Source organism: Gymnogyps californianus, chromosome 11, assembly GCF_018139145.2.
Source record: "Gymnogyps californianus isolate 813 chromosome 11, ASM1813914v2, whole genome shotgun sequence".
NCBI lineage: Eukaryota > Metazoa > Chordata > Aves > Accipitriformes > Cathartidae > Gymnogyps > Gymnogyps californianus.
The window spans coordinates 10,969,330-10,997,178 of NC_059481.1; the positions used below are offsets into that span (position 1 = coordinate 10,969,330).

General features: G+C 39.1%; 1 protein-coding gene across 1 annotated transcript; it reads right to left on the reverse strand.

Moving 5' to 3' along the window:
- On the reverse strand, positions 1–26,891 carry SCG3 (secretogranin III). The gene is made up of 12 exons (XM_050903266.1): positions 26,807–26,891; positions 26,055–26,107; positions 25,431–25,476; positions 25,121–25,336; positions 23,917–24,059; positions 22,582–22,743; positions 22,083–22,260; positions 20,043–20,159; positions 7,557–7,640; positions 6,815–6,943; positions 4,615–4,695; positions 1–368 (listed from the first exon to the last, which is right to left on the reverse strand). Exons 1-12 carry the CDS (start codon positions 26,889–26,891, stop codon positions 250–252), a joined length of 1,413 nt encoding a protein of 470 aa, XP_050759223.1. The 3' UTR covers positions 1–249.
- Positions 26,892–27,849: the final 958 nt, after the last annotated feature.

Here is a 27,849-nt window from a genome sequence, read left to right on the forward strand (position 1 = left end):
TATTTACCCTATCAAATAGAAATTCAGTGTCAGAATTTGGCGTTTAGGGTTGATTTGTGAGTGTAGGAAAATACAGTATGCAGTCAGTGTACAGAGCACTACAGCTCTTCATTTCTGTCTAGAAAGTTGTCAGTACAATGTAAACAGAGCATTTCTAATGATATCCTCAAATTAACAGATCATAAGTCATTGAGCTGGGAGTCGGGGAAGCTATACTAGTTTTCTACATGTTTGGCAGCCACTAGCTTTTTACAGGCTGCCATATATGCGTTTAATTACATCAGCCTCTTCTTTGTCCAGGATGCCCTTGTCCACATAAGCATCAGCTTGCTGATCAATGAAATCTCTCAGCTTTGAAAGATCATAGTCTGAAAAATAAGAATTCATTTGCACAATGAGTCATTGCCATTATACTGCTTCACCTAAGAAACAATGTCATTGTAAAGTTTATCCAACAAATGCACAACTTTATCCAACACAAAGAGAATTCACTACAAGTGCAACTTGCAAAAACAATTAAAAAAAAAAACCACCTGCACAAAATCTTTTTACATATCATGGTGCTTTTAGTATTCAAGAGGAATAATCATCTCTTGCTCTTGATTGATTGCTGGCAAATGCTAAAGTAAGAATATTTTCTGGTCCAGAGATTTGATGTTCTAGTCTGCATGGCAAAAGCTGTTGTCAAAACCCTATTATTTTCACAACTGTAATGGATTCAAAAGAAAGTATTAAATTGACTGTTTCCTATTGAAATCCCAGTAAAATTCCCACTTACTACAAACACCTGTAGTGAAAATTCAAGAAAGCAACTTCCTGAAAATAAATCAAAATGATACAATTATTTACCTTGATACAGAACATAATATCCTGACATGAAAAATACTGCAGTGAGTAGTCTTTATGACAGTGATAGTGTCAAAGTAGTCTTTGACAACCTTTGTATGTCAATCTGCAATACAGTGCTGAAAGACCCTTTCTCCTTTTCCGATAGATGGTTGCATTTATGCAGCATGATTCACACCATATGCATTAAACAGACTTTTCCTATGCTGGAAAACATCACTATTTTCCATGAAAAGAATTCTACTGTAGAGCCATCTTTCAAATAACATAAAAAGGTAACCTATTGTGTAGTTGTAACTCTGGCAACAGATCCAGTATATTCACACATAAACACAATACAAGTTTCAGTTACATAATTTACTGCATAAAATGTAAAGCTTAATTTGTTAGAATCACAAGTTAGTAGTTTGGAAAACATCAGTGTCTTAATGGTTCATTCTAAGTTAAATGAATTAGTATCTTTCACAAAAACAGATACATCCTGAATTTTTCAGTATAAATTACTTATTCAACAGACAGAACCTTCAGAATATATTAATACTGATTTTGTAATGTAGTCCAATGTGTATCATCATACAGCAATAAGTGGAAGGACCTTCTTTCAAACTGTACATTCTTAACAAAACAGACAATAATGACTTTCTGTCTTTTTATGGTTGAGTGACCAAAATCGGATAGAAAGACTTTAAGAAGCACATTAATGCTTGCAATCATTTTTATAAGAGTATAAAGCAATTTCAAGTAAGTAATGCAGAAAATTGATATTCAAAACTCCCCACTCCTGCAGAGGTGTCCTCTCCATGTCAGAGTTATTACGAATTTTGCCATTTGCTGTACTGAGGCCAGGATTTCACGTCTGGTCTGTTACCGGCATTACTTAAGAGAATGTAACCTGTTTGTCTCTCCATCCTATCTGAGTAATAGGGACAAATAGTACCTAGCAATTTAATAATAAGGTTGTGAGATTTCATTCATGTTGACAGAATGAGAGTGTCCAGTGAAAGATACCACGGAATGGAAATGAATGGAAGAACAAATACTAAATTAATATAATATCCACATTATTCACATTAAAATTCCTGAGCTTATTTTTCTTCTAGAACAGTACTTACAACTCTTAAGATCATTACGTGGAGATGTGAAGGTTTAATTACTAAAGAGATTACAACCATTAAGATATCATCCAATTCTGGCTAATTTGTATATCACATGGCACTTTAATTTTTTTTTTTCCTAGAAATCGATAACTGTTAATTTCTAATACTTACTTAGAACCTATTAATTTGGACAAGTAATTAGAAAAATCAGCTTTGGTTTATATTCACCACAACAGCTGCAGCATTACATTGAGCTATGAAACAGCTACAGTAAATGAAGTGAGGTCTTATTTGCATATTCAAATCAAGCCATTCGCCATTGCAATTAATTACAGAATTTACTTTCATTCCTAAGTGGCTACTGTTAGTGTTATGAAACTATAAACTACCTAAGTATTTTGTGAAAAATCTGAACATGCTATTTGCATGTATTAGTTAAATGACTCACAGTTATATTCTTTGGAGACTAAATGCAATAGAATACCCAGCAGCCGACGTCTACTGGTGGGAGTGATGTTAATTTACACAGGAGAGGAGCTGGTCTTAAAGACCATTGGTTTCAAAGATCAAGCCAGGTCTGGGAGATACTAAGGATAGGCCCACAGAGCCTACAGATTGTATATATGCAAAACAAACTTTGGACACAAAAGCCAATCACGCCAAAATCTAGGCTTTTGACATGTTTCTCTTTAAATCATCCAGACCACTCAAGTTTACTTGCCTCCTTAATAGGCAATTGATATTTTTAAACTGGGAAAATGCAAATTAACATTTCCAGGGTCATTAGACATTGAATGAATAATAATTTCTACTGAAATTCATACAAAGTTAAGGATCTACAAATATTTGCCTGAAGAAAACCTAAAATTCTTCAAGTACATTCAGTGAGTAAAACAATCTATGAATAGGGGTGGAAAAGACTGGCCATTTTAATACACAAATTACTTTGTGAGTCACTTTTCTGCTAGCTCCCAGGTGCTAGCTGGAAGTGGAGAAATGATTGATGAGCACGTCAATACCACCTAATCTTGTACTGAAGAAATACAGCGCAATGCATTCATGGTTAGATAAGCTTACCCTGACTGCACTTCCTCTAACATCATCCCAGGAGAACTGAATAAGCGTTTTACAAAAATAAAAAGTATGGAAAGGCACAATAAATATAATGTATCAGAAGAGTAAGAACACTATACTAATTTTGTCGTAACTTACACTCACTTTAAGGCCTGTTTCCATTGCCAGAGGATAACAAAGATATTTCAGTGCAAGTAAAAATCCATCTACGCAGAAAGCATACATCTTAATGCATTCACAGGCAGATAAAATGCTATTGATCTGCAGTCACAGCCATTTTCAGACTGCAGCAGTGCAGAGGAAAGGTTACTATGTGAGGGGTATGTGTGATACAGAGAAATAATCACACATGACTGAGATCTAATTACTATAATGAGTACATTGATGAACAGAAACATTTATTAGAATTGGCAGGAAAACTCTTGAGCAAATATGTATGCCTGCTGCTAATTGCCATTGCTGCCATTGTGTGGAAACGATTTTAGAGATGGAAAAAATTTTTAAGAAGTCCTTCCTATCATGGAGTTTCTGTATAGGAAAATGAATGTGTTGGGCTGTAGGCATGCACTCATCTCTGAAATGTAATTCATATGCACTTCAACTCACAGAGAGGGTGGCTAGATTACCCAGGGCTAATCTCATCTGAGATCCCCCTCTGCTTAGCTGGTGCAAGAAGGATCCTTCTCGCCAGGTGCCAGTCATACCCCAGGGATGCATCCCTTGGCTAGGAACCTTCACTTCCAGAGTGGGTGACGGCAGAAGACCCAGCAATGGCAGAGAGAAGGGATAGGAGGCTGGTTTTATGTAAGATCTTGAGGGCAAAAATGATATGGATAAATATAGGTCTGTGAAAAATAAGCTAGAAATCCGGCTGCTGTTAGCTCCCTCCCTCCAGCTCTCATACAGCCCTGCCTCTGAGGAAGAGTCAAATGGTGGGGCAGCTGGTGAGCATACCCTGTGCAGCTGCTTCAGTCACTGCTCCCCTTCTACACAGCTTTGCGTGTGAGAGCTACAAGTCATTAGAGTTGATTTGGGCTGTAATCCAATATATTACAGTGCTAGTGACATAAGTTTGTATCTTAACTATTTATGGTTATGAAACAAAACTCATTGCTGTTTGTGCTGGCATGCACAGTGCTAGCCAGATGCACTGAGCTTTTCTAGACACATCCAGACACTTAAAATACATTTACCTCATGTATAAAATAATAATTAAAAGATATGTTGAACTAAGAAATGAAGCACTAGACAAAACTGACGTACTGTTACTCGGTGACAGGCAGACCACCATGACTATCTGGACAGCACATGACTAACTAGCTGGTTAGTCACTGTGTTTTTTGTGGCCAACAGCTGTTCAAGCCAGTTTACATGAATTTGCCTTAGTTTACTATTTTCATTCATTGATTTAACTTTTACATGACCTGTATTATTTAATTCTAACACCACTAATTATCGCTATAATCTAGACAAGCACAGTTTCACATTTCTATTATTTAATTTATAACATAATGCTAAGTTATACAACACAATTTAAATTACATGCTTTGTAATGTATATGGTGCCCACCCCAATGTCAAGGCTTTTTACTTCATACCTTCTTTGTTACCTTGTTTGTTGTGTTTTTTTAGCCATTCTATGTTCTTCCTGATTGCTTCCAAATACGCCTCAGCTTTCCCTAGAGGAAAGGATGAGAGAGAAATCAGGCACTTACATCAATGATTAATGCAGCTTGCTTAACTGGGTGAAGTTGGTCACAGCAAAGGCAGATTAAAACTATTCTTAGTTTCTGTTTAAAAGCTGAGTCCTGTCAATCTTAGTCAGGCAAAATTCCCACAGATGGCTAGCAGGTTTTGTCTGTGCAAGATTAGTCATCCACAAACTTAGGATCATGGCTTTTTTGATCTGTATACATAACTTTGGTGGTATCCGCAGATATTGCATATGGGGATTAAAGGCAACCTGTAGCTTTTTGATCATAATAATTGTTCAGCAAAGAAGAAGCTGTTAAGACAGCAAGGCATGACTTAAATAAGACTGAGAGCTTTGAGTATCTGCTCATATACAAAGTGTCAGAAAACTCTTCCATTACAGTAGTACTAAGAGCATACAGCAAATCTAAGATTGTGATATTTTGGAAAGACAAGTTGAAATACAGCTACTTACATTTACTGAGAAAAAGGATGTATTAAAATTACCATGATAACTCCTTGTTATAGCTGAAATTTTAAAGTGATGGCTATTTTTGGACCAGAAAGCACACAGGACAGAATTAGTTCAAGGATTACCTAATAAGGCCCCTAAGGAAATATTCCAGCTAATGGATTTTGAATTCTTAACTTGGCTGGAGCTTTATTGATGTAATGGTCTTACATTTGTCAGGAAAAAAAAACCTAGTGTGATGAGCATGTAGAAGGCTACTACTGCCAACTATGCATGTCTGGTCCCATTAGTAAGTGGATACAGTATTAGATATACCATAATTTTTGAGCTGGGAGTGCAGAGTTAGCTTTATAGTAAGTTACTCTGTGAAAGAGCAAAAGGCATTGCATGATGAGACAGAAAACTAAATACTGATCCAATTTAAATTTCTAAAAATATCATGGGCTGAACATTTTTCTGAAGGTAAAGAAAAATAACGTGAGCCAAACTGAACAGACAAACCTTCAATAGACAAGCAAAATATGTTATTTATCACTTCCCACGGGTATTGAAACAATTTTTCTTTACTGTGAAATTAGACAGCCATCTTGAGCTATTTTCCTGTTCTATGCTCAAATAACCACTGATGGAAAAAATGCCACCTTCTATCGGTGAGTGGCTAATAGTTTATATGTCTGCACTGCCTGCAGGACTGAACCAGCTGACCAACGAACTACCATCTACCATAGCCTTGATTATTGCAATTCATTACTGAGTATGTGGCAGTGAAAACACATGCATCCAAAAAAGTATGAGCATAAAACAGCATCAGTGCAAAATAGATTATAAGCAATTTTTTGAACCAACTGGCTACAAAACATAGATGCTTATGCTAGATCCTTAGCAATAAGAACCCACTGAAAGGTTTCTGCACCAACAAACATCCTCCTTCAAAAGTTCAGCACCGTAAGAAGGCACACTGTCCTCTGCAGATTTGTTTTGAGGTATAACAGCTGATTTGCACCCCATGGACAGAGCGACTTCAGCTAGTACAGTCTAATGTAGCATGGCACGTGGCATTATGTGTCATGCTGAGGCAACTAGGATAATAAAAATACTACTGTGCTAAGTTTGCTTATTGAGACACTAACTTACTCTAATAGGTTTTCAAAGTTATGTAAAACAAGTTAATTGCTGATGACCCTTAACCTCTGGCAGTGAGTAATGCAAATTTTTTCACTTTGCAGAACTTTTCAGTACCTTTCAGTACCAGCTTGTTCTAACACAAACTAGAGAAATCAATGGGCTCACTCAGAATATTGAATATCCTGATGATCTGATTTCACTGAAAAGCCACAGATGCAAAGAAGCAAAATCTCTCTGCACTACTGTGTCAAAATGCATTTCACATTGCTCTCAAAAGGTGCTATGAATTCTGTGAAAGATTATGGCCTTGCTCAGCAAGGGATATATTTTCATATATTTAAAAGTAAGCAAATAAGTACACTTCTGAATCAAGCTGCTGTGTGCTGACTCCAGTAACTATAAACTGAAGATACTTATGCTAACACAATGGAAAAACAATATCAAAGACAGGAAAAGATTCCAATCACTTGGAGCATACATATGTAGCAAAAGCAACGGCTATTTTGTACCTCTGGGCTCTTCACTGTTCCCTGCTGCATTTTGTTCTTCATTTTTTGTAGAATCCTTTGAAATTTCATATTCCTTTTCCATTTTAGCTGCTTCTTCCTTCGTACTGTCTGCTTCTTCACTACTCTTGTCTGAAGAAATAACAATAAGAGCAATTTTGTATCAAATGTATCAAAAGCACTTCTACATCACATCAATACGATCTTTAGGAAGTAAAACATTTTGACTGATGATTGAGGAAGAACCTCATTGGAGTCTGGCTCAAAGTGGTTTCTAAAGGTCATCTCTACCCCAGACCTCTGGAAACAGGACTGCCTGTTTCTGCTCTTACAAACAGTAGCTGAATACAGGTGACTAAAATGCAATAATATGTAGTTCATAAAGGCACATTCCTTTGTGCAGAGAAAAATGATAGGAAATTGCATTCACTAGATCCAACGTTAACAAAGAATGATTTTTTATTATTTAAGTCTTTAAAAGCATTGATATAGCTTGCTTTTGTAGATGTGTAATGTCTGGACTCCACTGAAGAAAAGGACAGTGAATATACTTCTTAAAGATTGGACAATTACGTAAAAATTCCTCTCTTGTTGTGTGTTTAGACATCGAAGCTGTGGTTACAGCTCCTTGAGGGACTGTATCTTTAACTAGCAGTCTGGCTTCTAAAGCAATTAGCATGCTTTTAACTGAATAAGTTTAAAAAAACCAGTGTTATTCCAGGAGAGAAAATTGTAGAATAAGTACCTGCTGGTAGCTTTGATCTGGTTTTAGTAGAAGGGTTCTCAAGCTTCTTCTTTGTCTGCTCAGCTATCATTGTATCTAAGTTTTCTAGAAATCAAGGCAAAACAAAACCAAACCCCAGTTATTCTTCAACAGATATGATGCAGAATCTGTACTATATTCTCCGCAACACCAGTTTGAATGGTAAGTAGAAATCTAAAAGAACAGTCTTCATCCTTGCCTCTGAAGAATTAATGCAGAGCCAACACTAAAAGAACAAACAAATAGCTATATGGAACTTTGATCAATCTTATAAAAAAAAATTAACAACTAAATCATGACAGTAAGTGTACCAAATAGAGCCAATATTCATAAAGACAGTAAATGTGTGCATATATTCTAATTAAGTCACATAAGTGACAAAATATAGGTAACAGTATCTGTAGCAATTTATTCTGATGAAAGCAATGAAAGGGTTTAATTAACTTCACAAAGTATACAAGACTATGAAATACGTGCTTCATCTTGGTGGGAAAATATTATCCCAAACTGCTTATCTGTCTGGATTTTATATGGTTTCATTGGAAAAGAAGTCTAATAAAAGCTTTTAAATTATATTTAGATGAAATAAATATGTAAATTGAACTGATTAAAATAAATATTTTTTGAAGTTGCTGAAGTCAAGCATTTACCTGAAAACCCAGTAGGCAGCCATGGCCATGTATACAGCTCTAGAAGTCTAGAAAATGTTTTTCTATACAAGTTTCAGGGCTGAACTCATCTAATTTGAAAGTAAAAGCACCTTTTCATGAAGATGGACGTTTCAGCTATAAACATTGTATGCTTATGTGGGAAAAAAAAAAAAGTCCTTTTGATACAACACTTAATAGATATTCACAGATACATATTATCATACAATCTGCCATTTTTCCTCAGTCATATTATGGACATGGTGTAGAATTTTCTTTCCCTTTATCAGCTTTTTTGAAAGGTTCAGTTAAACATGGATCCAAAATTTGACAGAGGTCAGCTAGTTGGTGGAGTATTTTTGAGAGACTTGGTTTTGAATTGCCAATATTCCCTTTATATAAACAGCTAAAATATTCAGTATGAGATGTGGTAACTGTGGCAGAATAGATATTATAGGGCTAGTAAATATTTTAGATCATATCTTCTGTGTAAGGCCCACATTTTATCCATCAGCTGGGAGCATCTTTTTCCATAGGAAAGATACTCAGCACTGAAACCTAAAGATTAGTTTTTTAGCAAGCACATTTCTCTTCATGGCAGATCACCATAAGCAATTCTGCCTGCCATCTGATGAGAAATCACATAGTCCTGTTTGCCTGAGTCCTCTATATTTTGTTATTTACATAAAATTAAAATGTAAGCAGTTTTCGTTGGCACCCTGCCTGATTGCACCCTGTCAATTCTACATCATATTAGGGTTTTTTCGTGAAAAGTAGTTTCATTTGGTACATATCCTTTTAATGTGATTTCTGACCTTGCCATATGCCCTAAACTAAACAGGTCTGGGCTGGGTTACAAGCTGGATCAGACATACTGATGAAGAAAAAAACAAGCTAGAATTATAGTGGTGGTATTGATGCCTCACTAATCACTTGATCCAAAGCTTATTGAAAGGACCATAAACACTCCTTTCCGCTGAGCTTAAGATACTATTTTTTATCCTGAATCAGTACCATACTAGTATTCCAGCAGGAACATAAGGATTTCTCTGTTGCAAGAGGCACAGTTTTTAGGATAAGATCATACAGCTAAGAACTTAAAAACCCTTTGTAAATTCAAGTGAATAGATTATTCTCCTTCACTAATTCATGCAAATGCAAAAATGTCACTGATTTTAGACCTTAATCCAGCAAAATCTATTAAATTAGGCCCAATTTTAAGTGTAAACATAGTATTTTAAAATAAATAGGAGTATTTAAATGTTTAAAATGCCACACATATGTAAGTGCATTGATTCATAAATGCCTTTCATGTTCTGTCTTAAAAGTGTCTGCATTTAGGCACTGCTGCAGTAAGCTTGTATTAGCAGAAAATAAAAAGACTCCACCACAAGATGGATTTATAACCCAGTTAGACATCTTTAGATTTAAATGTCTCCATACTGATAATATTTCCAAATGTTTTTGTTATGTTGATAGACTGTAGTGTTTAAAAGTTGTACACATATCCACTTACAGCATGTGCTACTGAAGGCAATAGGATTTATACTCCTCTATTGTTCAGCTACTTCTATAAATCCCATCAGGAATTCTACAGTTTCTCTGAGTCTTTTGATTTGGCTAACAATTTCATTTGAGTTCAACCTATGAGTAATAAACAATATTTATTACTACTTTGTCAAGTACAGTAACATGGTGATACGCATTTTTTTCCAGCCATATGCATTGAACAGCTACATCTGTATATAAAGTATAATATGGCAATGTTGACCACTAATGATCCAAGCTTTGCCAGTAAAGCCAGACTGAATATGACAACAACTATATTCCATTTTCAAAGCTTTATTTTGTCAGTAAAGATATGGACAAGTTTATATGACAGGTCTTTTAATAAGGACTACATTTTACAGGAGAAATATCGAAGCTATCTTGCTAGCTGGATGGCACATCAACATGAATCTCAAGATTTCATAAGCAGCCGTATTTTCTGCGTGACAGAGAGGAGTTAACTATGTAAGCCTGTTCATGTTTATGGGGATCATCTGGTGTACCTACAGATATATCATAGAGAGAATATTACCAGAGAATCCCAATTCTTCTTGAACAGGATTTATTGCCCTTTTTTTCCCTTCAGAATTAATGTCTTTAACAGCTGGTATTGTTTCAAAACATGTTTGTACTTGTCATATGTGGCTAGGCCAAGGCTGAACAATGTTTGCTCTGAGTTACACTGATGGAGTGAGTCATCTTCTCAACTGAGATGTGCCTGGCCAGCAACTAAGCAACTGCATGTTGTATTTGGAGGTCTAACAAGAATTGATTCCTTTCCTGGTATTGTTTCCCTAGCAACGTAATTTTTACAGAGGAAGAGTTTAGAAAGGTACTGACCTTTCCACAGACCTGGCCACTTATTTGAAATGGCACTAATTAAAGCAACAGAACAATAACTACTGAGCTAATGGAAGTGACCTACGTTGGTAAAATAGGTCACTCCTCTGGCGGCCGGCTTTCTGCGGAGCAGTATAATCTCATCACTCGAACCAGACACCAGGAGTCAGAAGATCTGGTTTCTGCCTTACCTCACTTTCTAACTTGCTCTTTGATCTGGGATGATTCACTGAAGCATTCATGCTGCAGGAGGGCTCCTATTTTGAGTAGGCATTCTGAGACGTCCCTAGGCCCAGTTTCTACAGGTGCTACACACCGATAGATCCTATTAATTGCATCTGAAAATGCAAATTCCCAGCACTTTTGAAACTCTGAAGTCCTTTGAGTTGGGCATCCAAAAATCTGAATCGCATAAAAGCAGAATGCTTATCTTTACTCTGGGAGAATGCACCCGTTAAATCCATGGAAAAAGATACTACGTGAAAAAATACTAGATGTTCTTATTAGAAAGGCACAAACTAATGTACCCATCTGAGTATTTAATGGAATTGGTAATGGAAACCTGAAATGGACTCTTCTCTATAGATAGACAGATTCACCGTGTTTTCCATCCTCTTGCAAATTTTCCTGCAAAGGGTTTTTTCATCTGCATAATTGTCTTGCACCCGGGAGGCAGTTTCACATTCTAGCCTTGTCAAATTGACTGAAGCTGAGATTTCATGTCATTAAACTTCCACAGAAAGACCTGCTTTGCTGTTGTTTTCATACAGCATAGAAAAGCTGTGTTTATTAAAGGAGAAAAAGAGATGACTGTGGTACCTGAAATCAATCTTAACGATAGCTAAAAAATTAGTTTACTTAATAAGTTCATACACTACAGCAGCTTCAGCCAGAAAGCTTTGTGTTCATGACCGCTTGTATGAGATGCACATATTTCAGGTATTAAAAACGCACAGTTCTCCCAGGGCTCTTCTGTCTCCTGCAACAGGTGATCCTTAAGAGTTTGTAAGGCCTTTTTCCATCTGTGACAAAACTCAGGACATCTCAGCATTTGCTTGTGACTATTCTGTGGGGAATAGTGTACCTGATTAATTCTTTGGCCAAATCCTCCTTTTAGTTTACATGAGTGCAGGTCTAAGAACTGTCAGTATCCACTGGATTTTCACTAGTGTAGCCAAAAGCAGAGTTTGACCTTTAGTCAGCTTGTATATGTATCATTGTTCTGGTTCCGGCTGGGACAGAGTTAACTTTCTTTTTAGTAGCTGGTACAGTGCTGTGTTTTGGATTTAGTGTGAGAATGATGTTGATAACACACTGATGTTTTAGTTGTTGCTAAGTCGTGCTTATCTTAAGCCAAGGACTTTCCAGTTTCCCGTGCTCTGCCAGCAAGCAGGTGTGCAAGAAGCTGGGAGGGAGCACAGCCGGGGCAGCTGACCTGAACTAGCCAAAGGGGTATTCCATACCATGGAACGTCATGCCCAGTATATAAACAGGGGGGAGTTGGCCGGGAGGCGCGGATCGCGGCTCGGGAGCTAACTGGGCATCGGTCAGCGGGTGGTGAGCAATTGCATTGTGCATCACTGGTTTTTTTCCTCCCCCCCCCCCCCCCCCTTCCTTTTTTTTTGTTGCATTCCTTTTCATTACTATTACTATTATATTTCATTATTACTATTGTTAGTACTATATTTTACTTTAGTTATTAAACTGTTCTTATCTCAACCCACGAGTTTTACTTTTTTTCCTTTCCTTTCCTCCTCCTCACCCCACTGGGAGGGGGAGGGGGAAACGGCTGCGTGGTGCTGAGTTGCTGGCTGGGGTTAAACCACGACAATCATGCATATGTCATATAAACTGCTTAAACTGTGACGAACAAGAGAAATCCCTCCATTGTGGAATTACAGATGGGTCTCAGCCTTGCAAATCTCCTGTTCCTTTCTAAGTCCCTGCTTACATGTCAAGATATGGCATTTTCTTTTTGAATCTTCCTATTTGACTGATTTGTCATGATGGTGTGTCTGAAGCCTAATGCTGCTATGAGGAACGACACGTCAGGTGACAAACCCCAGGTAGTGGCATCACTTGTAAATGGATTACAGGCAAGATGGTCAGAGTGATTTGAAATAAAAACAGCAGCAGTATCGCTTGGCAATCAGATTAAAAGCAACTCAAAAAGCAAAACACAATTAAATAGATGTGTTTTGAGGTGAACAAAGCTCGGATCAAGTCTCCTTTATTGTTCTTATTAAATTCCCTACCTCACGGACTATTTCTCAGATTTATCCTTTCAATATTCTACAGGCATTTCCTTTGCATTACTCCAGGTCTCCTAGAGCTGTGTGGTGCAGTCCTTTCCTAATCCGTTCCCATCCTGAGGCTGCTACATGGCCTGTGCACACATTTTAAGTATTTTGATAGCATGCACTTTATAAGCACAACGGTTTGGGACTGAAGCAGCACACAGCCGCCTCTGCTGCAGGAGTGGGATGGAGCTTAGTTATGAAAGTTCAGTGACACCCTCTACCCCGCACCCACATCATAATCTCAAATCATAACTTACAGTCTCAGTGCTCAGCTGTCAACAGAGAGATACTGAATTCAGAAAGTAAGGGGTTTTTATGCAGCTATTAAATACAGTGAGAAAAAATAAAAGCATTGCCCTCCTTTCTTTAGAAACACAAACCACTTGGTAGGATGCAAAACCTAGATTTTCAGGAACTAAGCAATACACTTGTCAAAAGAGACACTATGAGGAGATAGAGATTTCTTACAAAGTATCCAGCTGGGAAAGCAGAGAGGAGGCAGTGAAGGGAAATGGAAGAAGAGGCAATATATTTGCAAGAAATAGCTGCAAATTTAAAGGGTAGATAGTGATAAGCAAAGGAATGAACTGTAATATATTCGTTTTCGTTCTTGTACACATGATTTCATAGTCATGTTAATGTGGTGGGAAAAAGAATTAGTAATACTAAAACTACTGGATCTCTCCCAAAAAGATATCTGAGAAAATTTAGATCCTATGGATACTGGAAATACTATGCTCTCACACATATTGTCACCCTCAGGTGATGCCCATTTTACTGTGGTGTGTAGTGGTCCTGTTTTTTAAGAACTGTGAGGTTAGCTGTCATAGACTTTTCACACCATAGCTACCCATTTTTTTACTATGAAGTGAGAGTCCGAATGAGGGAAAATAGGAGATAAGAGCTAAGCAGTGAGGGCGAAAAAAACATTCATGTGTTTGTGCAAATGCAGAAGTAGCATGGGACAGACATGGATGAGGCATGGGATGAGGCTACAGAAAGAAAAGCTATAAAGTTGCAGTGGGGTCTGTGATCAACATACTTGCTAGATTCCAGTCTTGTCTGGGACCTGTGCACACTCTCTGTTCCCACATCCTTTTATCTTACGTCCATGCAAATTTATCTTGGGTTTAACTATTCACATATACTTTACACCATCAGTGCTGCTCCTCAGTATTCGGCCCACTGCCCGCATCTGAGGTGCCCCTGATTTCTACTTTTCAGATATGTGAGAATCCTTGATCTTCCTAAGAACAGTACAATATACTGGCATCCGTGTCACCTTAGTTCATCAGATACAAAATAAATAGCAGAGAAAAGAGAGCTGCCTGAAATTAAATAACTCCCACTGGCAGCTGTATGCATCAGTCATATGATAAAATAATACTGGGCAAGGAAAATCACCAAAGGGAAATTCAGATAGGGAAAATCAATTAAAGATTTTAATGCTTATGAAGAAAACCTACAGTAGCAACAAAGAGCCCTTTGAAAAAAAGGACATTAAAAAAGAAAAAGAAGGTATTATGCATGAACAGTTCTCTGTATGAAATACTGTCAGTGCCCTTCATCTCCCAGGTCACAACGAAGGAAAGAACAAAAGGTCCACATGACACTGTCCATATATCACTTGCAGCCTCTGGCACTGGTTTAGCCACACCTTCCCTCACCCCTTTGAAATCACACAGTCTGCAGCAGGGAGCATCTGCTTCTGGAGACAGTGCGTAGGGGAAAGATGATGCCAGTCTGTGCTGTGATATGCTCTTTGCCTCACACTCTTGGCTCTGTGCCGCTTCTTGCCTAACTAAACAAATATCAGGATCAGACCTTTGGCCTGCAGCATCTGTGCTGATAAGAACTTCAGGGATTAGTCACAGTTTTCAAACGAGTCCTCCTCTCCCAAGAAAAGGCCAGATTGTGTCTACTATGCACTGGCCTACGCCGGGGAAATTGCAGAGCTTTGCCTTCATCAGAGGTGGAGCTATGGAGGGTACCAAGCGTGAATGCGAGAGGCAGAACAGCTATTCCATATTCCTTAGCATGGAGAGGCAGGGACATGTTAAAAATCAACATAGGGGACTTTCTGCCTCTTCTGTTCCCCCTGGATTTTTTTCATGCAGCCTCAGTCTGTCTAAAAGAGAGTACTATAGTAAAACAATATCCCAACTGTAACTTCAGAAAAGGACCAAACTAATGAGTGTATGTATACCTCGGCAATAGTTCACCAATGAACCATCCATCTCCCTATTGCTAGTGCATCCTGCAGGTTGGTCTTCTTTCCAATTGTCCATGGAGAACAAATGATGAGGGGGTAGAAGAGGTAAACAGAGACATCTGTTCATGCCCATTTCTAACCAACACAATCTCCTACTCAGTCACGGGGGAGAGTGTGGATTCTGACAGTGAGTCAGAGCCAAAGGGAGGCGGTGTGAGAGGTGGCTTTGGTTTGGTCTATGGAGGGAGGCAGCTGTGACTCAAACACTGCATACTGATGAGCTGGAGCAATTTCTCTATTCCCCTCCTAATTAAAGGGGGTTTGCTCCCCAACTAGTCTGCTGTGGGCTGTGTGCTGTACACTGTGGCTCCAGTAAGCTAAATGCTCTACTACAAGGAGGTGAAAAGTGGGATTCTCCTCAGAAAGAGCAAAGCTACAGAGCGCTTAAACTTAATTTTCTTCCCACTCCCTTGCCTCTTTCTCTTCTCCAACGTTGTTCAGTTGTGGAAGATACAGAAGCCCTCATTTAGAAACCGAAAACAAAATGACCAACCTCAATCATAAGAGGCGATAAAATAGGCATTATATGCAGTATCACAGTGAAGCTTCTATATATCTGTGAGATAGACAAGCACCGATGGCAAAAGTTTGTGCTACATGTACTAGTCAATAAATGAGAACTCCACACAAGAATACAATGTGCACATAACTAATTTACATTTCTAGGGTAATAGCTCATTGGATAACAGAACTTTCATTTGGTTGGGGTGGCAATGGATGAATTTGCTACACATCTACTCTTGTAAGCAGCGTATAGCAGGAGAATATAATCAATGTACTGTGTAAAAAGAATTCATATGTACACACTGGTGCCTCTTAAGAATTTGTCTATCATCTCTGAAAGCTCTATTTTTGTTATGGTCCACTAGGCTCTAATTACAAATATTTCCTAGGATGGTTCTAAAAATCCCTCATTATTTTGGTCTTATTAGTGGGAGATGATTTACAAATGTATCCGAACAAACTGGCAGAAACCATTTGTTCCTGCTTCTAAGCTGACAACAATATTATTAAAATAAATGTATTACAAAACCATAGTTTACTTTACATAATTACTATAAACAGCGCTTTTACCAGGATGGTAGTGGACTGATATGCTTTCAGTTTAAAACTAGCTAGATAGCCTGGCATATGCAGGAAAAGTCACTCAGCACACAAAAAAATTCCTCTTCTTTGTGTGGTGTAGATGAAGATTTTCCTTAATATTTATCTGGTCTGTGATAGATGGCTCTGATTGATAGAAAAGCTATCATCAGAGTGAATCTCCACCATGACACTACTCAACAGACAGAAGGAAAATGAAGGGAAGTATGATATTATTCACAAACTAATATTCAAACAGTACAAGTATCTATGCAATGCATTCCTTATTCTGCTCTGCTGAAATCAAAGTGAATTTTGCCATTGGCTTGAACAGCACTTTTTCTCTTGAAGCACTCAGCACTGTGAAGGATATAGTCCTTTCAGTTCTGCATGGAAAATTCAGTATCAGCTATTTATGCAACAGAAATAGTATGAATGCCATGAATAATGAAACATTTTATGCTGAATCAGTCATAACTTCTCTGAAAGCTTCTTGCTGCTTTCCACTGGTCATTCTGTGGAGAGATTCCAACTCCTTCATTCCACTCTGTCACGGCACCTTTGCCAACAACAATCATTGTTTCAATAACTGTCCTAAGTCCTTCCCAATACTCAACCTGTTCAGTGATAAGAGCCTCTGCCTCTAGCAGGTTGGGGCAAGCAAGGAAAGTTCAGCTGTTTGGGCAGCTTTTGCTGGATGCTGACAATCAACCCATAGGTGGATAAGTTGATACCACAGCTGGATCTAATTCACAAGTGTCCTGGTTTCGGCTGGGATACAGGGGGAAGTGGCTGCGTGGTGCTTAGCTGCTGGCTGGGGTTAAACCACGACAACAAGCCACCTGTATAACTGTGATCCTGTGTCATATGATTAATTACCTTATGCTTTCTGTACCAACAACGTTTGTCCATTCTTTTAATTGCAAAAATGATTTTAAAGCAGCTTTCAATCTTCAGAGGACAGATAGGCTTTCTAGAAAGATTTCTGAAAGCCTTTGAACAGGCTAGAAACGTATCATGAGGCTTTCACTCCACAGAAGAATTTGCTCCCAGTACATCAAAATACAGCATTCATAGTTAAGAAAGTAAAGAGTCATAGAAGATAGTGGCATTTTGCCACCAGCAGGGCAATTATCAAATATGATACACTTCAGCTGAATGCACATTTTATATCAGTTTGTTACAGCCGCTCTTTAATGCTTCCAGAGCTACACTTTCTGAATACGTACTGTAAAAGGTAGGCAGTACTTTTTCTCCTCTTTCATATATATGAATACATTGTTTTTGGCTTTCTGGGTTCTGTGTTACAGATTATATTTGGCATATGGAAAGCTTTTAAATATGTATTACATAATATTGAATATGTGTATTAAAACACGAACTTCCTCTTCCTTGCATTTGTATGTGTGTGCATGTGTGCTTTTCTTGCACCACACTGCAGCTAGACCCTTTGTCACTTGAAGCTAAACCTAATAACATCATTCACTGCAGCAGCAAGATACTTTCCCCTAGAGCAGGATACAATGATGATGACATAATGCTGTGGTTTCCAAATCCCAAACCAGCTGTTACTGGTATATGCATTCAAATTCACTGTCTCTGCATCCGTGTGAGAGGCACAAAAGCTTGTGACTTGATTCAGTAAATGATTTATTATTTTGAATGTATAATTCAGGGACATAGCTTACGCATGGCTTCAGCCACAGAGTGGGGAAAAGTAATTTATTTAGGCAGTTTCCTACTGTAACAAAACAGAGAAAGGATATAATCCATCTGCACAGACCCAGTAGGTATTTTCCACCAACTAGCATGGGATCTGCTTACTGATTTTGGACTGAGGGAACAACTAGAAGCTGCCAATTTTTTCAATTGTTTCTTCTCTCTGACAGACATTCATACTAGTTCCTTTATCTGCTATAAAGAAACACAGCTGGCCATCAATCCCCTAACCCAAATTGCAATAAGAAACACCGTACCTATTCAAGTATTACTGGGTATATTATGTTGTAACTTGTAGTTGAATAAGGGTGGCAATAAAACTGCTGCTATGCTTATGGATATTGCAAGAAGCTACGATTCTCCTGTGCTTGCTGTTCTTGAATATTTGAGAATATTAGCTCAATAAATGAAGGTCAGCTTTAAAGTAATTTCTCAACAGCAAGTCTAAAAAAAGAATACCACAGAAGCAACTTGAGACCTATGAGAAAGCTTTTTCCACTACAGTAAGTTGCTTTGATGGAGTACAAAATCCATCTCTGCATAAATCACTCATTTGCAAGGCAGAGCCTGGATACATCAGTTGATAGTCTTACTTTAAATCCAGACTAAATCAGACCTCTGAAACTCTTAACCTAATCCCTGCCCTCTGTACTATGTCATCATGGCAATTTGTTTCCAGGGTTACAGTATTTATTTTCTCAAAGTAAAGCCAATGTGAACAACTGCCCTGAATTTTAGCAGGAAAAATGCATCCCTAGTGTAATTCCATTATCTGAGTGGTCTTGCGTCAGGAGTGAATTCAGCCTATTAAGTTTTGGCACAACACTATCAGTGAGGGCAATATCTGCTCAAGCCATATTATCTTCATTTGTAGAATGACACTGAAACCACTGCACTTGTAATAAACCATTTCTTTATGTGCATCTTTCTTTAAAGGTACAGGCAGCCAGAGGAATAAAGAGCTGAACTGTAGCATAAGTTGTCCAAATATTCCAAAATTCAAGGACTTCTCACAGGAAATAAAGGGATAATCTTGGTCAGAGATATAATGAATCTTTAGAGAGGAGGTACAATCATGCACTGAAAGCGAATCACGATCCACTGGATTTTTTGTAGCCAAGTAATTGATAATCAATCCGTACAGTTACAGTTGCATCAATCAACCATGTATCTGCAACAGCCCATATCAAACAAGCCAGCAGAAGTCATGAAAGATCATTGCCAGTCCTATCTCTGTGACAGGCTGATTTATTAAGCTGAGAAATTGCCCTGATGTAAACAAAAACTTTTCAGGCTAACCCAGACCAGGAATACTTCAGAAAAATGAAAGGGTTGTGCAGAACTTATGCAGATAAGCCCTTCTGTAGCTCTGCTTGCTTAACTAGAAAGGCTACCAACAGTTAATATAAAAGAGTTTGTAAAGGCCAGGAGAGGTCTGTGAGGAAACAAAACAAAACAAAAAACCAAACCCAGGCTGTTCCAAAATCTCTCTTCAGGAAATTATAACAATTTTACAAAATCTGCATAGCCACAGACTCTAAAATGGATCCAGGAAAGAGTGCTTCAAAAACTACTCCTGTGCCAAGATGTAACACCTTCCATAGATGGAAGGAGTTTTACTTGGTAGAAGATCATAGCATTAGGTCTCGTCTACTCTAGCTACTTACAGATGACAGATTAAAGGTGCTGAAGTGCTGGATTCTTTTTGGAAAATGCAGGTACCTGATCCACCTGAATATAACTGAGCAAACCACTAATCTTCCCCTGACATAAAACCATTGAAATCACGTGTGCTTCACAGGCGTGAAAGTGGAATCATCCTCTAAATACATATCCGATAAATAACCTTTCCTTCATTAGATGGAAATATTAAAGCAGTATGGAATTCAACATTGCTATAATGAATGATCAATCATTTAGAAGTACAGCTTTAACATTTTGAATGAACAAGTCTGAAACAGGACTCATAAGAGCAAGGAACATGAGAATATAATTATCACTGTTGGCAGAGTAAGAACATAGCATTAATAACACTGTTGCATAAAGTATGTACTCTCACCCAGATAGGAAACTCCTTCTTCTGGTGTGATTGTTCCATATTTAACCATCATCTTCACAAAATCAATCAGGGTTTTCATGATAGTTATCAAGGTCTCTTTCTCTTTTGCCTCTGTCTCTGTGTGAGGGGATAAAGCAAAACTAGTCAAAGACTTCAGGCAACTCGGAAAAACTCAGTTCTGCAAACTCTGCACAAACTTCATGCATAAAAAATGACCTACTCACTAAAAAGAAAATGCTGTGCTGGATTAGCAAAGAGAACTCGTATATATGTTTCCCTTTAAACTGCTCCTGCAAAGTACAGCTGAATATACTTTAAAACTTCAGGGTTTGGTTCTTCTTCATAGCTTTTTGTCTTGAAGGTCTATGTTATGGAAGGCAAATGGTATTAATTCCATTTTACAGATAAAACCACTAAACACACTGAGATGAAGTGACTTGACAGAGTTCAAATTGCTGGTCAGAGAGCAGACATAGGCAGAGTTTTCTACAGTCTCTGTCTTTTTCTTTTCTTTGTCTGTGAACTACCTAGTAGACCAGTCTGGCTTTGTATAAGGAAGATAGCTCAGAGATGCTTTCTCCTACAAGATCCATGGGTTCAATGACAAAAATATAAAGTGTCTCAAATGAGATTGTTACCGTGCACAAGACCATGACTCAGGTACTGGGAAAACATAATATTACATGGTTGGGAGGATCATGACTCCAGAATAGGATACAAATAACAATTTTTCATTATAAAAATCCATCTTTCCTGCACATACATATCTCTATCTTCACAATCACTGCTTCTTAGCTTTCTTTTTCCACTGTGTTTATCTGCTGAACAATATTACTGCTATTTCTGCATTAGCAGCATGAAACTCCCCCATCACACGGTTACACAAGCCCTTCCCACACCCCAGGTTGTTGCTGAAGGACCCAACAGAGCCAGGGACACTGTCAGACAGGGACAGTCAGAAACATACTCCCAGCCTTGGCAGAGGGCCAGCCCCTTTGGAGAGCTGCTGAACAGGTTTTTTATTGCTGCCTGCAATTTAAACTGTAGGATGCAACTGAATCCCCTCTCCTCCAGCATGATATAAGCCAGCAGATGAACAGCATAAAGCGGGAGACAAGGCAGAGATGTGCAGCCAGTGGGTCCTGGTTCTATTTGCTTGATAACCTGTTAAACTCAGCATGCCTTTCTGCTTTGTGAGTAGAGAAAGGAGAAGAACTAGCATGCAAAACTACCGTGGGAAAATGAAAAGAACAGGAAGAAGAATATGAAGTTTGTAGATTGGACTTGAGCAAAATATGCCCTCAGGTTTTTCATTCTAGATCTCCACTCAGGTGTTTATAGGACAGTCTGAAGCAAGATTAAGGCTCCTGCAGGACGTGGAATCTACAGAATAAATTTTTGCTGACTGTGCTGGAGAGAGCAGAAGATATACTGGCTGCAGAGAGTGAGAGTGGGTGTGTGGCAGAGCGTGCTGACAAAGGGGCTGTGGCGAGGTGCCACAATCTTGCCTGCAATAACTGGAAGGCGATGGTGTCTAGCACCGGAATAGGAAGAGACGTGCAGAGCTTTCATTGTGATAAACAGCAAACCTGTGGTTTGTGAAAAGGCTGGGAGGCTCAGACTCATTTACTGGTACCATCACTGTGAGGATTCTACTGTGGCTTACTCGTATCTCTGTTGGCTTAGAAGACGCGGATGTTACTGGAAAGATCTCTTGAGAAAATAATTTGCCAGTTTTTCATCATGCCCTCATGGGAATGAAAAGAATTCAGGACTCCTGAATCATACAGCACAAGATGGGAAGGGCTACCTAGGTCACACAGTTTGCAGTCCTGAGTGCTGTTCCTCCCAATGTTTTGCCATACTCACTAATCAAATTAGTTTCTGCTATACACCTTAGAGAACATTTTTAAAGCACACGGTCTCTTGCAACTAGGGAAGCTGTGGGCAAGGAAAGGGAAAGAAGTAGGAGAAAACAGAGAGAATCTTAATTTTCTAATTTTTTTCCTAAATATTCCTGTAAACACATGAGGAGCTCACCTGAGTTAAGACTTTTTAATAGTGCGTAAAAGTTTGGAAAATATTGGAGGTCTTCGAAATTATCTTCAGAAGGCAGCTCATTTCTTCTTTCCAAGATATTAGATGATGACCATGTGTTATCCAGTGTGTCATCAATTTCTCCATTAATGAAACTATCCTGATCAGCTTTGCTTGGTGTCTCCACAAAAGACATAAAAAAATAATATCTATAAGCACATTGCTTTTGATGATAGAGTTAATGGAGCAATAAAGAGCATCATAATCTTATGCCAACATTTTCCTAATTACGAGGTGAAGATTATACTATTTTCTCAAAGTTATTTCAATTTGGCATCTGCCTTAAACATCAAAGTAACTCATGATTCGTTTTTGTGTCTGATGGAATTTCTTTAAGAACACCTTTAGTTTCCAGATTGAACTAATTATTCCCTAAAGCAAAGCAGTGTATTGGTCTAGTACTGTTTGGCAAGTGAGTCAAAATGATTTCCTAAGAAATTACCATTCTTTCCTCTTGCTTTTCTTTTGTATCACTGTCTGCTCTGCTTGGAGGGTAATCAAAATCTTCAGACTCTTTCTCACGCTCCTTTGCTTCATTTGCTATTAGCTGTTGTAAAACCTCTGCCACTTCATCTTCCAGGGTATAGGCCTGACTCTCCGTGATCTGTTAAAATATTTGTGCAGAGTACTTACAGAATATTGTGTTTTTCCTAGATTAAACATCAATATGAAACCTGAGCTTTGTAAATAGGTTGCTTCAAATATGTTTGTTTCAAAGCTGAGCACAGCCAAATTAGGTGTAATACTGTCACTGATGTGTGTGTGTATATACGTGTATACATATAGACATATACACGTCTATATTTATATAAATGTATATACACACACATACACATCAAATATGTGTGTATACATAAAAAACACTCACCCACACATATAGCCTCCAATAGGAAAACAAACCCATATAGGGCTTAAAACAATGGAGCCCAGCTTGAAAGATGGAGCTGCAAGTGTGGTATACCTAAATGTGTATATATGTGTGTGTATATATAAATATATATGTTCCACAACATACCTATGTACAATTGAATAACTACAACAGAATACAGTAATACAAAAAGGGAAATAGCTTTCTACAGCATCATCAAAATGTTTTCTCTTTGCTTCGTAACAGCTGTCACTTGAACAAGAACTCTACCATGCAGCTGTCCTGCAGCTCCCTTTGTAATCAGTGGGATTCAGCATGCAATAGCTAATTGCAAAACCTAGTGCAGAAAAGATAAGGTTAGTATTTTAAAATATAAGGATCCCATATTGCAATGGCTAAAACCATTGAGACATCCAGCAGTTAGAGACAAACCCAGTCTTGCTAAAAATCAGTAACAATGAGAAATGTATCCTCAACTAACCAGCATCATTATATGTCTGCCGATGACAATAATTAGTAGGTGGATAGGAATGAGCTCAGACCTTTCCCCATAAACATCCAAAAGAAATTGATAATACAGAAGAACTCAATGAGAATCAGAAGAGAAATTAAAGGAAAAATGAGGGCAGCCATGGGAGGACTACAATCAGTGAATGTTTTCTCAACATCAGAAACATTCTGCAGTTTGGCCTATTGTGTTGCAAAGCCATCACAGGAACAACAATGTTATTGCAGAACTAAACCAATGTGCCCAAATGAGTCAAGAAGCTTGCCTAGAGCCCAAATCCCGTTCATTTTCACTCAAGTCAGCATTATTAGCTGGACACAGTGTTCATCCAAACTGTTTTTTTAAAAAAGCATTAAACCAACCCACAAAACAGCTAAATGAAGTATTAACAAGATACTTACTAGCCCCAGATTTAGAAGTTTCGAAACGATCTTGTCAAACACTCCTCTATCATTTTCCTCGTAAATTCTTGCAGCAATTTTTTGAACAATGTCTTCAGCAGTCAAAGGAGTGCCATCTAATTGATGGAGGCCATCTGGATCATCTAAAAGGATTACAGTTTAACTGTGTGCTGACTGTCCTAACTCATTTGGATTAGACATCTTGTAAAAAATATCTGCCCACATCTTTTTCTCTTCAGAACAAAGCTGCACTTTTTAGACACATTAGGAGTACACTTTGATACACCCTTTGGAATCCATTACATCAGTCCCAGTGAAAAGTTCTTTGTGTCCATTTTCCACATCTGAAAAGTGTCTTTCTGACTGGCTCTTTTGAAAGAGCAGAGATGAATGTCAGGAGCATACTCTCCTGTTTATAGAAAAAATTGTAAGAATGAGAGAACACTGCTCACATATCTGCTTATATGCATCTTCCTGGTATCTACTTTCATTGTATGGCCACTTAGATCAAAACAGATCATGACAAACAGCATACTATCTTCTTGTTTGGATTTCAGCAAATGAAGTTTTAATTATGTAATCATTACTTATGGCAAATAATAGCATCGTGACCAATGGGAAAGTGAATATGATGAGTAAGCTTTGGTCTGTGATCAGCATACTTTGATATAATTAAAAAAATCCTGAGCTAAATGCTGCTCACAACTCTCAGAGGACTCACTTAAACTACAAGTCAGTTAACTACTCATGTAGTAAAGGCAAGTATTCTTTGGCCTTTGGTTAACTTCTTTTAGCTTTGTGATGAGGAGAATTATCTAACATTGCACATAACATTTGGAACAAATACATGTGATTTAGCTCTATATAAAAGTGCTTCTTCCTTTCAAACCAGAATAGATATATTTTCATTTAAAAATATGTCCCATTTTCCTTCCATCAAATCTAAATTGCTAAAAACCATAATGCGAATTACACAGTTAGGTTTTCCTCCACAGAAGACGGCTGTGAAAATCAACAGCAATTCTTTTGAATTGTGTTTCAAAACCTAATTGTAATATGACAAGCTTCCACAACTGGAAATAATTGAAATTGCACTCCAGTAACAAAGAGAGCTCATGCTCAGTGGTGAGTACAACATTCATGACTGCAATCAGTTTGCAAGAGAAGTCTAACCTAAAGTCACTGAAAGATGATTATAGAATACCTTGGAATTTATAATCCAGCCCACTTTTAGTGGAGTCATAGTCATCCACAAGCCTGCGGTTCTTGGTGGAGTCTGCATCATCAACGGCCAGTTGCTGTTCATACAAAGAGCTTCTAATTGACTCCCTCTCCTTTTCATTCCTCTCTCTTTCTGCTACTGATTTTAGCAGGTTCAGGTCATCAACAAAGGAGTAATTCCTGAACTCTGGCTTATTTTCTGGAAAATATATCAATGCACACATGACATAAAAAATTATACCTCTTTGAATACCTCTACGAATATTGCTATAAACCCAGGAAAGATGTTTTACCTGTGGGAGCTATTTTCCTATTCTTGTCTGCCTCAGCTTCAGCAATCTGATATACAAAAATAAAACAAACAAACAAACCAACAAACAGGCAGAAGGAATAAATAAACTAAAATGTGTGATCGCTTAGTTTATCAATATCAGGAGAAGCCTTAATGCCTGATCTTCACTCTTAGTAAGAAGTGTGCCTTAATAAGTAGAACACGATTAAGCTCTTGGCACTTTTTGTCAGTACGACCGCATCCTCTGATCAGAATCAGACAATATGAGAAGCTGCGATAGACTTTCCATTTTAAGATAAATGCCAGTTACATTTTCCTTCTTCAGTCCAAGCTCCCGCTATATTCCTGTAGGATGTCAACACAAAGGGGTGACACACCTGTGAACTGTTGGAGCTAACAACCTGCTTTTGGAATGCTGGACAGCAGAAGTCTATATGCCAGTTCTTAAAAATTATTGAAATGCTATTTTGTACCCAAGTCCATCAATATTTACTTTACTGACAAATCTATTTTTAACTCATTTGCTAAGCCATTAGGATATTCATGGATCTGGTACCTGAAGGCTCAAAATATTATGGGAATACCAAACCCAAAAAACATTGTAAATATTTTTTATTTCACTTACCTGTTCCTCCAAAGGTCTTTCTACACTTAATTGTCTGTTGTGTATAGCTTTATCTAGAATAAACACACACATATATAGTCAGTTATATGATGCATGTGACTACAAAGAGACAGCACATTTTTTCTTAATTTATAGTTTTCTCCCATAAAACATGGTGTCTTAAATACGATGCCAGCTGCTAGTTCTTGTAAAAAAATTCAGTGTTCCTAGAAGAATGACAATACAAGAAAAAAGTAAAACATTTAAACAAAGCATGATTGTTTGGGGCAGAGGGAGAGGTTCTGCAAAAGATGTAATAGAAATACAGATATAGGCTGTACAGGTAACCCCTTTCTGATGAGAAAACTCATAAACAAATTGGGGAAAAAAACGCTGTAAGAGATTGACTGAAATAGCAATAATCAGATTGACACAACCAAGAGATTAAAAATCTCTTACATCCGGAATACCAGGGGAGACAGGGAGCGAGACAGAGAGACTTGTGCAGAAACTGCTGTAGAATGGATGACAACATTGCTTGGAGATGACCGAAAAAATTCAGAGCTTTTCCCTCTACCAGCACCTATCTCTTCACTTCACTACCGGATTGCAACTTCAGTGATCCAGTGTCTTGTGCCAGGAATATTGTATCTTTAGGATCTAATTGCTTTTAGCCAAGTGGAAGGAAAGTTTTTACTTTCCTCTGTCTGTGCCCTGCAAAACTTTCCCCATCTCGGTGACAACAGAGAAAACGTGTTAAGGAAGGCGCCTACCTTTGCCCCCGGGTTTCGGGAAGCCATGCACCCGGCTCGCCAGCAGCGACAGCACCTGCACCACGACCGCCAGCCTGAGAAACATCCTGCTGCCGCCCAGCCCCCTCGGAGGGCGAGCCTGGCCCAGGCCCGGGGCCGCCGCCCGCGGGGGTTCCTGCCCGCGCAGCCCTGCGCCGCTCTTGCGCGCCCCCGGCGCCGGCGGGCGCTCAGCGCCGCGGAGCCGCTGCCCGGCGGGCGCTGTCCAGCGCCGCGGTGCTGAAGCCGCCGAGCGGAGCCGGCCGCCGCGCTCGGGAAAGCCGCTGCCGCGCGGGCTCGGCCCCTCGTCCCCGCGCCCGCAGAAATGGTCGAGACCGTCCCCGCGGCCGGCCCCGGGCAGGGGGAGGAGACGGAGGAGGGCCGCGGCCGGCGGAGCATGCGCGCCCCGCTCCGCTCCCGCGGCCGCCGCGGCCGCAGCCCCTTCCCTCCCGCTCCCGGGGGAGAGGGGCCGCCGCCCCCGCGAGAGGGGCCGCGGGGGGCGAGGGGGCTCTGTGGCAGCCGCCAGGGGTGCGGGGGCGCGGGGCGGCGCGGGGCGGCCTTCCCCCCTCGCACGGGGTTGAGCACCGCAGCTTAACTGCAAGGCAAGCTCTGGGAGCAGGCCACGGGAAAATCCGACCCGCTCGGCCGCCCCGGTCAGCACGCCTACGGGGAACGCTCTGGTTTGAAGTCAGCTCGGAAAGGCTGGGTTGCACCCGCTTTTTTGAGCTATAAAAGTGAAGTTCGCTCCTGTAGAGGAGGCCTATGAATCCTTTACCGCTATTTAAGCCCTTTCCACGGGGCTGAATTACACGGTAAAGGCACTGTCATCAATTATTCTTTTTACTACAAAGAGAGGACATCAAAAGTGTAATTACAGCACATCTTGCTCTTTAAAATTTAGAATTAAAAAAAGCAGTAGCGCAAATGACAATAGGCATGTAAGCCAATTCTGAACATTTTCATAAATTAAAATTTAGCCCTTGCAGACACAGAACATCAACAAATCCCTAGGGATCGGAGGAAGACAT